The sequence below is a fragment of the Theropithecus gelada genome, chromosome 8 (assembly GCF_003255815.1).
Source record: "Theropithecus gelada isolate Dixy chromosome 8, Tgel_1.0, whole genome shotgun sequence".
Lineage (NCBI taxonomy): Eukaryota > Metazoa > Chordata > Mammalia > Primates > Cercopithecidae > Theropithecus > Theropithecus gelada.
Genome location: NC_037676.1, coordinates 58,009,329 through 58,023,417, shown reverse-complemented (window position 1 = coordinate 58,023,417; position 14,089 = coordinate 58,009,329). Strand labels below are relative to the sequence as shown.

The window sequence follows — 14,089 nt, the reverse complement described above, 5'->3', positions numbered from 1 at the left end:
TGGGTGACAGAGTGAGACTGTCTCAAAAAACAAAACAAAACCAACAAACAAAAAATGTGTGTACCTGTATGTAGTCATAGCACACAACAATAAATTTGGAGGGACATATGCCAAACTCTTTTTTTTTGAGAGTCTCACTCTGTTACCCAGGCTGGAGTGCAGTGGCATTATCATGGCTCAGAGCACCCTCAACCTCCCAGACTCAAGTGATCCTCCCATCTCAGCCTCCCAAGGAGCTGGAAACACAGGCATGCACCACTAAACCCAGCTAATTTTTAAATTTTTTGTAGAGACGGGGTCTCCCTATATTGCCCAGCCTCCCAAAGTGCCAAACTCTTTAAAACACTGCCTACATCTGAGAATGACTGGAAGCAAAATATTTTTTACTTTTTACTTGTTATTTGGGTTGTTTTAATTTTACTCTTTCATAATAAAAACAGGTTATTGCAGATTTCAACTTTTCATGGCATGTTTGCTATGGTCTTCACATGTACACACGTGAGATACTAGGTGAGAAGAGAACCATGCTTAGAAGTCACAAGAGCTGGGCCTAAATTCCCTCTTCAGTAAATAATGTGATCTTGACCAAGTCAAAGCCTCTGTGAGCTACAGTTGCTTTATCTATGAAATGGAGTAACAACACTGGATTGCCATAAAAGGCACCTGAGTTAAAGCATATGAACACATCAAATGTACAGGGATATCTCTACCACAATTCTAACAAGAAGTGCTTTAATGATAACATCTCAACACATGATCATTTATTAGTTATCTGAGTATCAGAGTGCTCTAAGATAGCTGAAGTGGTTAGGAATTTGGGAAAACAATAGCTTTTATGAATCATTACTTTTGTCCTGAGCCATACTTGAATCCTAGAAGGGAACCACTGTCATCAAAGTCTGAAGCTGGGTTTTCATCGATGTCCAGTTCATGGCTAAACAAATAAAGAAAAGGTAAACAGTGATCAGCCATTACTACCAGAGCCCACCAGTTCAGATAAATATAAAAAAGGCAATATAATCGACACATGAAACTTCCCGTCACCATAATCAACCATAGTTCACAGATCCAGGAAACCAGGAAAAAGAATAATTAGAATTTTCCAAATGAGGTAAGTACCCAGGAGTGTTTGGGTAAGTACTCCCATCTTAATCCATGTCAAGTAATGATTTCTATTCCTAGGTATGGTACAAATATCATCTCTCAATTTTCCTTTGGAAAAACACCAGTAAAAGCTGCAGCCTTAAATTAATCTTCCAAAGTGATTTCTCCAGAGGTTTCCCTTAAAAACAAACAAGGAAAGGTTTGGTAAGTATCAATCCAATCCAAAAAAATTTTAAAAGAAAAAAAATATTAAAAAGAATAATGTTGTGATTCAAGTGATGTTAGGTAACCCTGGAGAATCCACCTACCAGAGATCTTTTAGCAAACAGTGACTATCGCTGGCCATAATTCCAAGTAAAGGAAAATGGTGAGAAATAATTCTTACAAAGTTTGTCCTTAAAAATAAGTTATGCTCATTGAACACACACGATCTTTGCCTTCAGTAACTAGCAGGAACTGAGGAGTTAACAAGCAATGTCTACCATATAGAGGGAGCATAGTAGAGGCACGCTTATTTTTGGAGTACAAAAATAAGCCATTTGGAGTACAAGCGTCTTACATGGAGCACCTCATATCCTGTCAGAGAAATGAAGTGTCCAGCTAACTTCCAAGTTCAGTAATGATTCATCCTTTCCTTGTTACTTACAGCGTTAGCATCTGACTATATCCCACCTTACATTATTCTCTACGTGTTTAATTATGTGTAGAAGTGGTATAAACCTCCAAGAAAAAAATGTAGGGATGAACACCAAAAAAAACAAAGAACTTTTATTTGGTTATAAAACACAAAAACAGAACTGCAGTTTGGGACATAAGCACAGAATGAGGTGGCCTCATGAAATGTCCAAAGAAGAAAGGAAAAGGCTAGAGTTTCACTGAGGAAAGAGGTCACGCATGTTGTTTAGAAAGTTAGTTCACTGGCATTTGCAGCATCTTACAACAAACAGCTGGTGAGCTTTGATTAGGAGAGCCAGAGGTTGTTAGGTGGAACTTGCAATCTGAGAGTTACGGTTAGGCCTCTGTAGTTTTGAATTGGGCTTGTGAGACTGTGTCAGGCACATGTTCCTGTATAAGCAGCTATCTGTTCTTGTGTGATGTTTTGGCTTGGAAAAATTTCTTGTGACAGTTCCTGTTACCAGGCAAATAGTGCATGAGAGTCTTTCACGGCCTTCCCTGGAGACATTTTACCAGTGTTTGACACAAGTGACTCTGTTTTGACTCTTACAACTTTCACAGTGGTAAACAGAAATTGCACTGCTTTGAGTAGTTGGTCTGGGCTCTGGCTTTAGAGCTGCCATTGCTATGAAGAAACTGAGCAAGAAAGATACTCACTCCTATTTGCCTCAGTGTTCCTATCTATACAATGAAAGCATGACCTTGAGGTCTTTTTCAGCAATACAAATCTGGGATAAGATATATACAGACTTGAAAAACATTAGAACTGGTGAGAGAGAGAGGATATGAATCTAATTATTAGTTAAAAGTTATGATCCATTGATAGCTACTAAGTGTCAGACATATTATATGCTAGCTCCTGTCCACCCAACGATCACAAAAAAGGCATCAGTCCAATCTTATAGATGAGAAATTAAGAAATGTACTTAGGCCAGGTGTGGTGGCTCACACCTGTAATCCCAGTGCTTTGGAAGGTCAAGGCAAGTGGATCACTTGAGGCCAGGAGTTTGACATCAGCCTGCGCAATACAGCGAGACCCTGTCTCTACAAAAAATTTTTAAAAACTAACCAGGAGTGGTGGCACACGCCTGTAGTCCCAGCTACTCAAGGCAGAAGGATCAACTGAAGTGAGAAGTTCAAGTTCAATTGAGCTGAGGAGTTCAAGATCATAGTGAGCTATGATCGTGCCATGTACTCCAGCCTGAGCGATAAAGCGAGACTGTGTCTTAAAAAAAAAAAAAAGAAGGAAATGTACTCAGAGTTTCTGAGTGGCAGAGTTTGGCTCTGACCACAGGTCTAGGTCCAAAGGCTCAGAATCTTACCAGTAGACCCTGCCTCTTCTTACATGATTACCAGTGTTGTGAATGTAACAATCATTTAATAACCACTTGCTTACGGATACAAATGCTTACTCTAACACGCTCTGGTGAGAGGGGTCTCATGCAACTTACCTCCTCTTCAGTTTGCCTGGCTTATGCTCAGGTGGATCTTCCTCACTTTCATCTCCATCAGTACCACTGGCATGTGGTCTGTCTTTGCTTGTGTTTGTTCCTGAAGACTTCTGTGACTCTAAAGAGGCAGAAATATTGCATAGGTTTTCCCCCTTGGTTTGACAACTTTTCTGCTATTTGCAAAGCCAATCAAAATATTTTAGCCCCTTTTCTGCAATGAACTGTACATGTGCATCAAAGTACCAGGTCACATCTACCTGTTTGTGTGTCTACATGCAGAGTCTGAGCATCTTAAAAATCCTAACTATAAGGTTTGTTAAATTAAATTTAGTCTAAAGCTGTCCATGTACACATTTTAAGCTCAGCTTAAAGGTTTCTCCACACATAGTGAACTGTAACCTAATTGGTTGTATAAAAAGACTATAACCTACTCTTGTACCAAGCACAGTTTTGGCTAATCACAGGCAGCCAACTGTTCAAATGGTGTTCAAATAAGGCAAAAACTGGGCTGTAACCAATCTAGCTGTTTCTGTACCTCACTTCTGCCTTCTGTACATCATTTTTCTTTCTTTGTCTATAAATGTTATTCCAATCATGTGGCAACCCTGGAGTTGCTCTGAACCTATTCTGGTTCCGGGAGCTGCCTGATTCGAGAATCGTTCTTTGCTCAATTAAACTCTATTAAATTTAATTTGTCTAAAGTTTTTAACAGGTTTTAAAATGTTCATGATCTAACTACTTAAAAAAAAAACAACAAACTAAAACTACTTCATAGCTGCCCAAATCTACACAAATTAACCCACAAAGCTGCCTTTGTGTAGCTGTTAGCAGTCACATTCTTATGGAATTTTAATTGAAATGACTATAAAGGGGGCATAATCACATTGATTAAGAAGAATTTCTCTTCATTTGCCTTTAATATAGTATGAAAGTAACATTAGTAATGAGAGTAACAAAGACAATACTATCTTTAAGAAGAGTTCTTTAACTTATGGTGACAAAAACTGAGGCACAAATCTGTCTTTGTTCTCTATCTTGTGAGACTGGAAGAAAGCGGGTAGCTGAGACCAGGAGGAAAAAGATGTCTGCAGGGTAGACGGTGGGAAGCTTTGACTCTTTTCAGAAAAGCACCATCCACAAAGAGTAGAAAACATACTTACATAGAAGCATAACCTATACCTTAAATTTTGAACTCATGGGAGGATCTAAAACAAATCAAAATCTAAAACCCTCATATTCATCCTGATGGCAGACAAACTGGAATTATTACAGAAATGGACAATCTATAAACATAAGTAAGGGAACAGGCAACAGAAGGCAGCGACTGTGAGAATTACTGTGTTTGGCAAAGAAAAAAGCAGGCAGATGAGGGAGGAGAACCAAAGAGGGTAAATGAGACAGTAAGTCAGAGGCCAAAACAATGCCCCATGTGTATATTATAAACTTTATGGTCAAAATATGTACAGAAAGGTATCAGGAGAGTATAGAAGAGTATCAGAATATTAATATAAAATCTTCAAATAAAAAAGGATGGCTGTGCATGGTGGCTCACGCCTATGCACTTTGGGAGGCTGAGGTGGGACGATCACCTGAGGTCAGGAGTTTGAGACCAGACTGGCCAACATGGTGAAACCCCGTATCTACTTACAAAAAAAAAAAAAAAAAAAAAAAAATTTAACTGGAAGTGGTGGCACACACCTGTAGTCCCAGCTACTCGGGAGGCTGAGGCTGGAGAACTGCTTGAGCCCGGAGGTGGACCTTGCAGTGAGCTGAGTTCATGCCACCGCACTCCAGCCTGGGTGACAGAGTAAGACTCCATCTTAAAAAAAAAATAAAAAAAAAGGTGAAAATATATCACCTAAATAGAAAGGAATGAGAATATTATGAGAATATTATGCTGAGGTAGGCTCCACTATAAGAATCTAAGAATACAGAGAAAAAAGCAAGTTGGCAGAGCTCTTTAGAAACTCTCAGCTAGATAAGTATTATCAGCAATCTGAGATAAGCAAAGCAAATCTGATGGTTAAGTAAAAGGTCAAAACCATTTGTTTCACAAAGGAGTAAGGCTGAGAAGAAAGTTCCTCTACACTAGATGTCCTCAGCATGTAACATCAGGATGCCAAAACTTCAGGATATGCAGATGTCACAGAAATTTCCTCCTCTCTCATTTTCCTGGTGCTGTTAATTGGCAGAACCCTCTCCTTAGCAAGAACACTGATATGGTTTGGATGACTGTCCCCTCTAAACCTCATATTTAAATGTGATCCCTAATGTTGGAAGTGGGGTCTGGTGGGAAGTGTTTGGGTCACGGAGCAGATCCTTCATGAATGGCTTAGTGCCTCCCCATGGTAATGAGCTACTGCAATATCTGATTGCTAACAAGAGCCTGGGACTTCCCCCCTCTCTCTTGCTGTCTCTCTTGCCATGTGGCATGCCTATTTCGCTTTCACCTTCTGCCATAATTGGAAGGTTCCTGGGGCCCTCACCAGGAGTTGATGCTGAGGCTATGCTTCCTGTGCAGCCTGCAAAACTGTGAGCCAAAATAAACCTCTTATCTTTATACATTCCTCAGTCTCAGGTATTCCTTTACAGCAATGCAAAGTAAACATTCTCATCCCACCCTACTCCGATTAACTCCTTTCAAAGCACTTCTCATTGGCATTCTCTAGTCCTGAGTGGCACCAGTTTGCACAACGAGCCTTTTTTTTTTTTTTTTTTTGGATCAGTTATTCAGGAATCAACCAAGTTCCTTATCCTGGATATTTTATTGATGAGAATCCTGAAATTATTCCAGTTATAAATTAATTCTGGGCCCCACTGAGATCTTTTTTCACAGCAAGACTTTGCTTGTCCTACATGAATTCCACTATGACTCATAAGACATTTGCCTAATGTCAAATGTACGTTCTCAATTGCTTTCTAACATGCCTCTTATAAACTCATTTGCTCTGAAAAACTAAAAGTTCCAAGCTCACTCTAAATTAGATTTCTCAAGAGATTCCACGTTTTCATTAGCCACCAAAGTACAAGAAGGAATGATGTTTTTGAGAACTGTATGCAAATATTCTTATTAACAGAAAAGGGTAACAACTTGTGATATGAAAATAGAATGGATTAAATCATTTCATTACTATATGAAATGTAGTTGGTATTACTGAACTCTACAATAAAGGATTAGTAGTTATTTTGCTGAATGAATTCATTTTGCTAACCATTACATGGCAGAATAAATATTGGTTAATCTTACCCTGAGCTGGTGGGTCTGTGCTTGTATTCCCCGGTGAGCTGCTTTCCTCATTGGTTCCTCCATTATGTGGTTCACTTTGGCCGGAAGCAGGGCACTCTCTTCTGCTACTAACTTCACTTAGCTGTTGATGACCATCATGACTTGTAGAGGAATCTAATTGGCTCTGTTTTACTTCCTCTGAATTTAGTTTTATGTTACTAATTCCATCAAGTATTTCACTACAATCCTTATCACTTGTACCAGAGCTGTCATTATCAACTGTAATAGGTGAAGATGGAAAAGATACTAAGTCAACTTTCAAGCATTTTTCATCTTTCTTGTTGTCAGCTTCTGTTTTAGATGTGTAAGTATCTGTATCACAGCTTTGCAAGGCATCAAAAGTCCAACCCTGAGCTTCCCAATACTGAAACTGTTCCAAATAATACCAATAAAGTTGACTATAATGTTGCTCCCATTCTTCCTTTGTATCAGGAAAGTTCCAAGGTTCAGAAGATAGTGCTTGATCTGGATGTTTTTCTTGCCAACTCTGCCACAATAGTCCTCCTCCGTATTCATTCCAATACTTTTCCCATTTCTCTGTAATTTCTAGCTTTGGAGATAATGTGTTTTCAATAGGAAGATTTTCTGTCTCAGTATCTTTTTTGCTTTGAAGTTCACATATTCTGGTGTTCTCATCCTGTTCAATTGAAGATGGATCATCTGAAGCCAAAATGTGTTCTTCTTCATATTCTTTTCTCCAAGATTCTTGCATAATTTCATCTAAGTATTTCTTTTGATGTTTCTTCTTTTTCTTTTTTATTTTAACTTTATTTCTAGTATTCATAGATACCTACATCAGATAAATAATTTGAATATAAAATGTACTTCATAAACTATACAAGAAAGCAGAATCCAAGTCTATTTTGACATTAAATTAAACAAACTACTCTCAAAGTCCCACTATGGGCTTTCAGCTCCACAAACAAGTGACATACTGTCTAAGTTTCCAAGAGGAGGAAGAGTCACACGTGAGACATATTACAACTTGCAGTTCTGGTTAATTTATAAATACATACATTTAAAAAGAGGCAGAGAGTGCTGATTGTGAATGCATTTAATCTGATAAAAAGTAACTCCCTGCGATATTTTATAAAGAAAACTGAGAGAGAATAAAAGTAAATTAATATTTACCTCAAAATTCTTATGTGCAGATATCCTACCAAATTGAAGTGGCAATCCCATACTTCTCATGAGTTCAGCCTCAGAATCAAGCTCACTTTCATCTAGGCATATGCCTTTGTTGTCACGTGATTCCGCAGTACCACAAGAATAACCACCTTCCTCCTCTTCTGTCGCCTGGTCTCCTATAGATAGCATTTATTAGCTTAGTTTTAAGGAAAACTTAAGAGGCAGGTTTTCTTATTTTCATTTAAAAAAACCCTGAGATCCAGAGTGACTGATTACAGGACCTGCCCAAAACAAAGGTAGGCAAATGTTACAATATTTATTTTTTATTTTTTAGAGATGGGGGTCCCACAGTACTGCCCAGGTTGGAGTATAACAGCTATTTGCAGGTGTGATCATAATGCACTAAAAAGCTCTGAACTCCTGGGCTCAGTCAGTCCTCTTGCCTCAGCCTCACAAGCAGCTAGGATTACAGTTGCATGCCATCTTGCCTGGCCTGCAAAGTTACAATTTTTAAAGGAAAAAAAGAAAACAAACCAACAAAAAACAACTGATGATATGCTGGGCACGGTGGCTCATGCCTGTAATCGCAGTGCTTTGGGAGGCTCAGGCAAGCAGATCACTTGAGGTCAGGAGTTTGAGATTAGCCTGGCCAACATGGTGAAAACCCGTTTCTACCAAAAACACAAACATTAGCTGGGTATGGTAGCAGGTGCCTGTAATCCCAGCTACTCGGGAGGCTGAGGCAGGATAATTGCTCGAACCTGGGAGACGGAGGTTGCAGTGAGTCAACATCGTGCCACAAATACCCCAGCCTGGGTGACAGAGTGAGACTCGGTCTCAAAACAAAATAAAAAACAAAACAAAAAAACCCAATTGATGGACTAGTAACAAAAAAAGCCAATGAAGAATCAAGAGACAATTTCTCGTTGGGCTCTGCCTGCCACTATTCATCCAGCTGCCCATTTAACTTACGCTTATTGGGCATCTGCTCTACGTTGGGCACTGTGCAAAATACTGAGGATGGAAGGAAGACAGAACAGGCCATGTAACTCTGGTCTGTGGAGAAAATATTTATATGTTCACATTCTTTACCTGCAAAATTACTGAACAAAGTCAGTGAATTTAAAAATAATGATTTGTGAAGTTATTTTAGGTGTTAGCAAGAGCAGGTGAGAATTATGTCTTCATGCCCCTCACAGACACTTCAATACATCTGGGCCTTAGGTTCTGGGATTCTGTGGAAGAGCTGATTTAATGAAAGGATCCTGCTATCAGAAGTTTGAAATCCTGGGGCTGGGCACAGTGGCTTATGGCTCTAATCTCAGCATTTTGAGAGGCTGCTTGAGGCCAGGAGTTTGAGACAAGTCTGAGCAACACAGCGAGACCCTGTCTCTACAAAAAAAACAAAAAACAAAAACAAAACTACCCTGGTGTGGTGGCACCCATAGTCCCTGCTACTTGGGAGGCTGAGGCGAGAGGAATGCTTAAGCAATCGCCACATGGGCAACAGAGCAAGACCCTCTCTCTCTCTAAAAAAAGGGAAAGGTTTGAAATCCACTGAACTCGAATATTTTTTTTAAGCTCTGACTCTAATTCTTATAGAAAAACCATTTATTACAACAAAGTAAGTTTTACTTTACCCTAATATGGTTATCTAACAGTAATTATACCATTAATGGAACATATGCCATTCAAGTGCTCTATTAACTGTTTAAAATTTAGATAACAAAAATCATTTTATATATTAGCATACTCAATTAGCATCAGGCTGCACTCCAGCTTGATGATCTCAGGCAACAGAACAGTAAATCTGACACAGCCAAAATGAAAACAGATAAAGAGAAATCTCATGTGTGCAAATTCTACTACAAGAGGGAGAAAGATACCTTTCTAAATAATGAAGGGGATTCCACTCGTTACTCCATTCAATATACTTACGAAAGCTCAGGAGACAGCAAAATGGAGAAGATGAGTAAACTAAGTTTTACGTTCCTTTCATAGTATGCATATTTTCTTATGCTTGAGGAGCCTAGTGTTATAGGAACTTTATTTGTACAGCATAGCACTGAAACACAAACCGAACATTCCATCCAGTGATCAACTGAAGAAACAGTAATTTGTTCCATCACCATGAGAGTTAAAGGATTTCCAAAGGTAACTATGACACTGTACTTGGGCTGACTTTGGCTTCTAACTCCATGCTGTAATTTTCTCTGTGTCTAGAAACACAAAAGGCCTATGTGGAAGGACAAATGCAGTAGGGAAGTTTGATAGACCAAAGTGAGCCTCAACATACAGTATAAATTATATCTGTTATTTGGGAAAGTTAACCAAGATGACAGTCTCTTTACTTCAGGCAAAAGACTATAGATGTTCACCTGGAATTTTTATCCTGCAGCATTTACCTCCATAATACACTTCTGATTAGTATTATGATTAGAATTTACATATTCTAAATTGGAGATGGAGTCTTGCTCTGTTGCCCAGGCTGGAGTGCAGTGGCACGATCTCAGCTCACTGCCAACTCTGCTTCCTGGGTTCAAGGGATTCTCTTGCTTCAGCCTCCTGAGTAGCTGGGATTATAGTTGCCCACCACCATACCTGGATAATTTTTGTATTTTTAGTAGAGACGGGGGTTTCACCACGTTGTCCAGGCTGGTTTTGTACTCCTGACCTCAAGTGATCTGCTTGCCTTGGCCTCCCAAAATGCTGGGATTACAAGCATAAGCCACCACATCCAGCCAGAAACCACATATTCTCTACTTTTCAAAGCTTTAAATTCCAGGTTGCTCATATCTAATGGCGGCAACTCAGGAAGGAACACTGCACAGGGCAAAAGAGGCTGCACTGTCATCACAGGAGCTATAGAAAAATAAAAGATCTGCTTTCATAGAGATTCCAGAACCACGTTATAAAAGAAAATAAAAATTGATTACAGAATTATTTGGCATTTATATTTTATGCTAACAAATCAATACAATATTATAACAAATTATACATAAATAAACACATTATGGCTAATTTCAGCAAAAAAGGATTATATAATTTTATACTATATTACCTGAATTGTTGTCACTGTCTCTGATGTAATAGCCTTTTAATCCCAAATTGTATAATTTTCGATCCCTGCAAAGCAGATTAAGCAGTTCATTTTGAAATGAATTAAGCCATAAGTTTAGAGGGAAAGAAATCTCAAGCCATCACAGATTAATTAATAAAAAGCTTATGAAACAGAAAAGCAATCTGCTAACACATTTTCCTCACTTACAATGTAGAGGCAATAATACATTTCTCATGGAGCTGCTGTAAGGACTGACAGTATATTAAAATATTTAGCACAATGCTTAACACATGGTAGCATTTATTACTATAACTACTAGTTACTAAAATTAAGGCCAGGCACGGTGGCTCACACCTGTAATCCCAGCACTTTGGGAGGCTGAGGTGGGCAGATCACCTGAGGTCAGGAGTTTGAGACCAGCCTGGCCAACATGGTGAAACCCCATCTCTACTAAAAACACAAAAATTAGCCGGGCGTGATGGCAGGCACCTACAATCCCAGCTACTCGGGAGGCTGAGGCAGAATTGCTTAAATCTGAGAGGCGGAGGTTGCAGTGAGTTGAGATCACACCACTGCACTCCAGCCTGGGCAACAAGAGCAAAACTCCATCTCAAAAAAAAAAAAAAAAAAAAAAAAATTAAGGGTAATTTTTCCTGGACATTGGGGGAAGAATCTGATATTCCTTTTGAAACATAAACAATGGGGTGTTCTCTAAATTTTGTTGTGAGTATAAAATTAACAGTGGAAAGATTTAGCTTACATACACATAAATCAATATGCACACCCTAATCCATTTGCTAATAAGACAAACTATCCATTGTGAATAATAGACAAGGTATTCATGGTCTGAGCAAAGGTTACCAAAATAAACCTAACAGAACACTTAAAAAAAAGTGAAAGATTTTGCTTTTAATATCTTCCTGACTATAAATTCAGTTGTAATAAACGCCACTGTAACTGCCACAAGAAGGCCAATTGCAAGTGGAAGTTAACATAACTTTTCTAATGGAGCTATAATCAATTTAACTAAATAAAATTCTAGTGTACTTGCTCTATTTCACATCCTCTTGTTTCTTTTTTGGAGATACTATATGAAATGTAAAGTAGGTGGTGACTTAGCAGGATGGTGAACAGGCAAGGGGGTGATGTGCAAATGTGCTTTGGCAGCAACTGGTCCCCAAGAACATAGGCATTGGGGGTGGGGAGCAGGAGCTGCACACGGGGCATCACTGGTCTCCCCAAAAGCACCTAAAGATATGAGGCACTGAGGTGTCAGGTGAAGGAGAGGACCAGTATGGTTGCAAGTTGGTTACAATGAGCAAATATGTAAATATGTTGAAGATAATGTCAGCCAAGATTTTCCTTGTTGAAGGTTACTTATTTACTTTATTTAATATTTTAAAATTTATTTTAATGTTTTTAAATAATTTTTTTTAATAGAAATGAAGGTTATTTAAAAACAAGGTGGGCTCAAGACATCATCTGATAGGAAGGAAGGCTAGAAAGAACCCTCAGGTGTTGGGTCAATATTAAGAAATATTGTTATAAACTCATGGCATTTAAGTTTATATACACAGCAGACATAAAAAGTTTTCAAAAGTGTTACGTATGTGTGTATATATGTATGTATACACACATATATAGACACACTCATGTATGTGTGTAAAACACACATCTATACACTGCTCAACTCTCTCTACTAAGAGGGCACAGGAGCAATAAGCACAATGAGCACCCAGCTTTTGGTTTCTAAATACTATTTTCCACTAAAGGAGCCAAGCTGCCCTGGAGAAATGACAATTCCAAGTTGGAGCATGAACTGTAAAAGATAAACCTGGGTCATCTTATGCCAGAAGGTTAGGAAGCACTCAACGCTACAAATACCAAAAGGACACCGGAGCCACTTTAAAGAGTTCCCCACTGGCCAAATTAAAGACAGTATCAGCACCAAATTGATGTTAGCAATGGAATATAACCTGTTAGTAAACTAAGAATCTAGATTCCGTGTTAACATAAATGAATAAATACATGGGGAGAGAAGGGAAAGCGCTCCTTACAGAATGCTAACTAATAAATGCAGTAGGAGCGAAGGAGACAAGAACCACTCCTTGGCATCCTTAACAGAGGTACCTGATTCAGGTGGAAGTTATCAAAGAAGGACAAGGCTTGTGGGTTTACTGGAAAACAAGACACTGATACAACACTGGAATATGCCCCCACAAAATACTGATTAATACAGAGGGAACCATTGTGACTTTACAGTAGAAAACCTGGCATTCAGCAACATCACCCATGGTGGTATACTATCTACAAAAAGTGCCTCCTGAGGCCACACAGAACTGGGCACAGCCATCATTTCTGTGGCATTCCTGCTAAGCCATGACCCAACTATTCCTGATGAAACATCAGACAGACCCAAGTTATGCAAGGTCAGACCCCATCTCTAGAAAAAATAAAAAAAATTAGCCGGGTGTAGTGCACACCTAGGGTTCTAGCTACATGGGAGGCTGAGCTGGGAGAAATCACTTGAGCCCAGGAGGTTGAGGCTGCAGTAAGCAATGATCATACCAATGCACTCCAGCCTGGGCAGCAGAGTGAGTCTCTGACTCAAAAAAAAAAAAAAAAAAAAAAAAAAAAAAAAAAAAAAAAAAAAAAAAGCCACGCCAGACAAGGTGGCTCATGCCTATAAGCCTAGCACTTTGGGAGGCAGAGATGGGTGGATCACTTGAGTCTAGGAATTTGAGACAAGTCTGGCACACACGGTGAAACCCTGTCTCCACTAAAAATAACAAAAATTAGCTGGGTGTGGTGGTGTGGGCCTGTAGTTCCAGCAACTTGGGAGGCTGAGGCATGAGAACTGCTTGAACCCAGGAGGTGGAGGTTGCCACTGCACTCCAGCCTGGGCAACAGAGCAAGACTCTGTCTTTAAAAAAAAAAAAAAAAGAAAAGAAAAGAAAAAGGAAAAAAAAGAATACAAACGAAATTATTTATAATGAAAAGCATATACATTTCAGTTCAAAAAGATTAAATTCAATGGAATTGATAAGATGGTCATTAAACAGTGTTTTAGAAGTCATTCTGATTCAAATCCAATTGTGTATTATTTTCTGGAGGTGTGAGTTGTGAAATATTCTCAACTTTTTATATTTCATAAACTTACATTCTCTCTCTCTTCTCTTTTAGAAGTAGGGCTTCCTAAACGTAACATCAGTACCTGATCATACTGTGGGCCATGAATTAAGCATGTAGTCTTGGCTGCCATTGACTACAAGATGACTCTCCTTTCCTGGCCTGCATCTCCTACATAGAGCCAGGTACTTTTTTCTAGTGGGCTTCTTGGTCCCACCACAGTGCTAGCCTGTAAGCCTTCTGGAGGATGGGCCC

The 14,089-nt window shown here is 39.0% G+C and overlaps 1 protein-coding gene across 2 annotated transcripts in view; it reads right to left on the bottom strand.

The window, feature by feature from the left end:
• Positions 1 to 14,089, bottom strand: part of TGS1 (trimethylguanosine synthase 1) — a 50,326-nt gene that overhangs the window by 29,563 nt on the left and 6,674 nt on the right. Inside the window, exons 2-6 of one of the 2 annotated variants that reach the window (XM_025394459.1) lie at positions 10,706 to 10,770; positions 7,648 to 7,820; positions 6,478 to 7,306; positions 3,231 to 3,348; positions 848 to 934 (exon numbers count right to left, since the gene is read on the bottom strand). In XM_025394459.1, coding sequence (XP_025250244.1) covers positions 848 to 934; positions 3,231 to 3,348; positions 6,478 to 7,306; positions 7,648 to 7,820; positions 10,706 to 10,770 — 1,272 coding nt within the window. The remainder of the gene's footprint in view (positions 1 to 847; positions 935 to 3,230; positions 3,349 to 6,477; positions 7,307 to 7,647; positions 7,821 to 10,705; positions 10,771 to 14,089) is intronic. The other variant, XM_025394460.1, reaches the window with a different exon arrangement.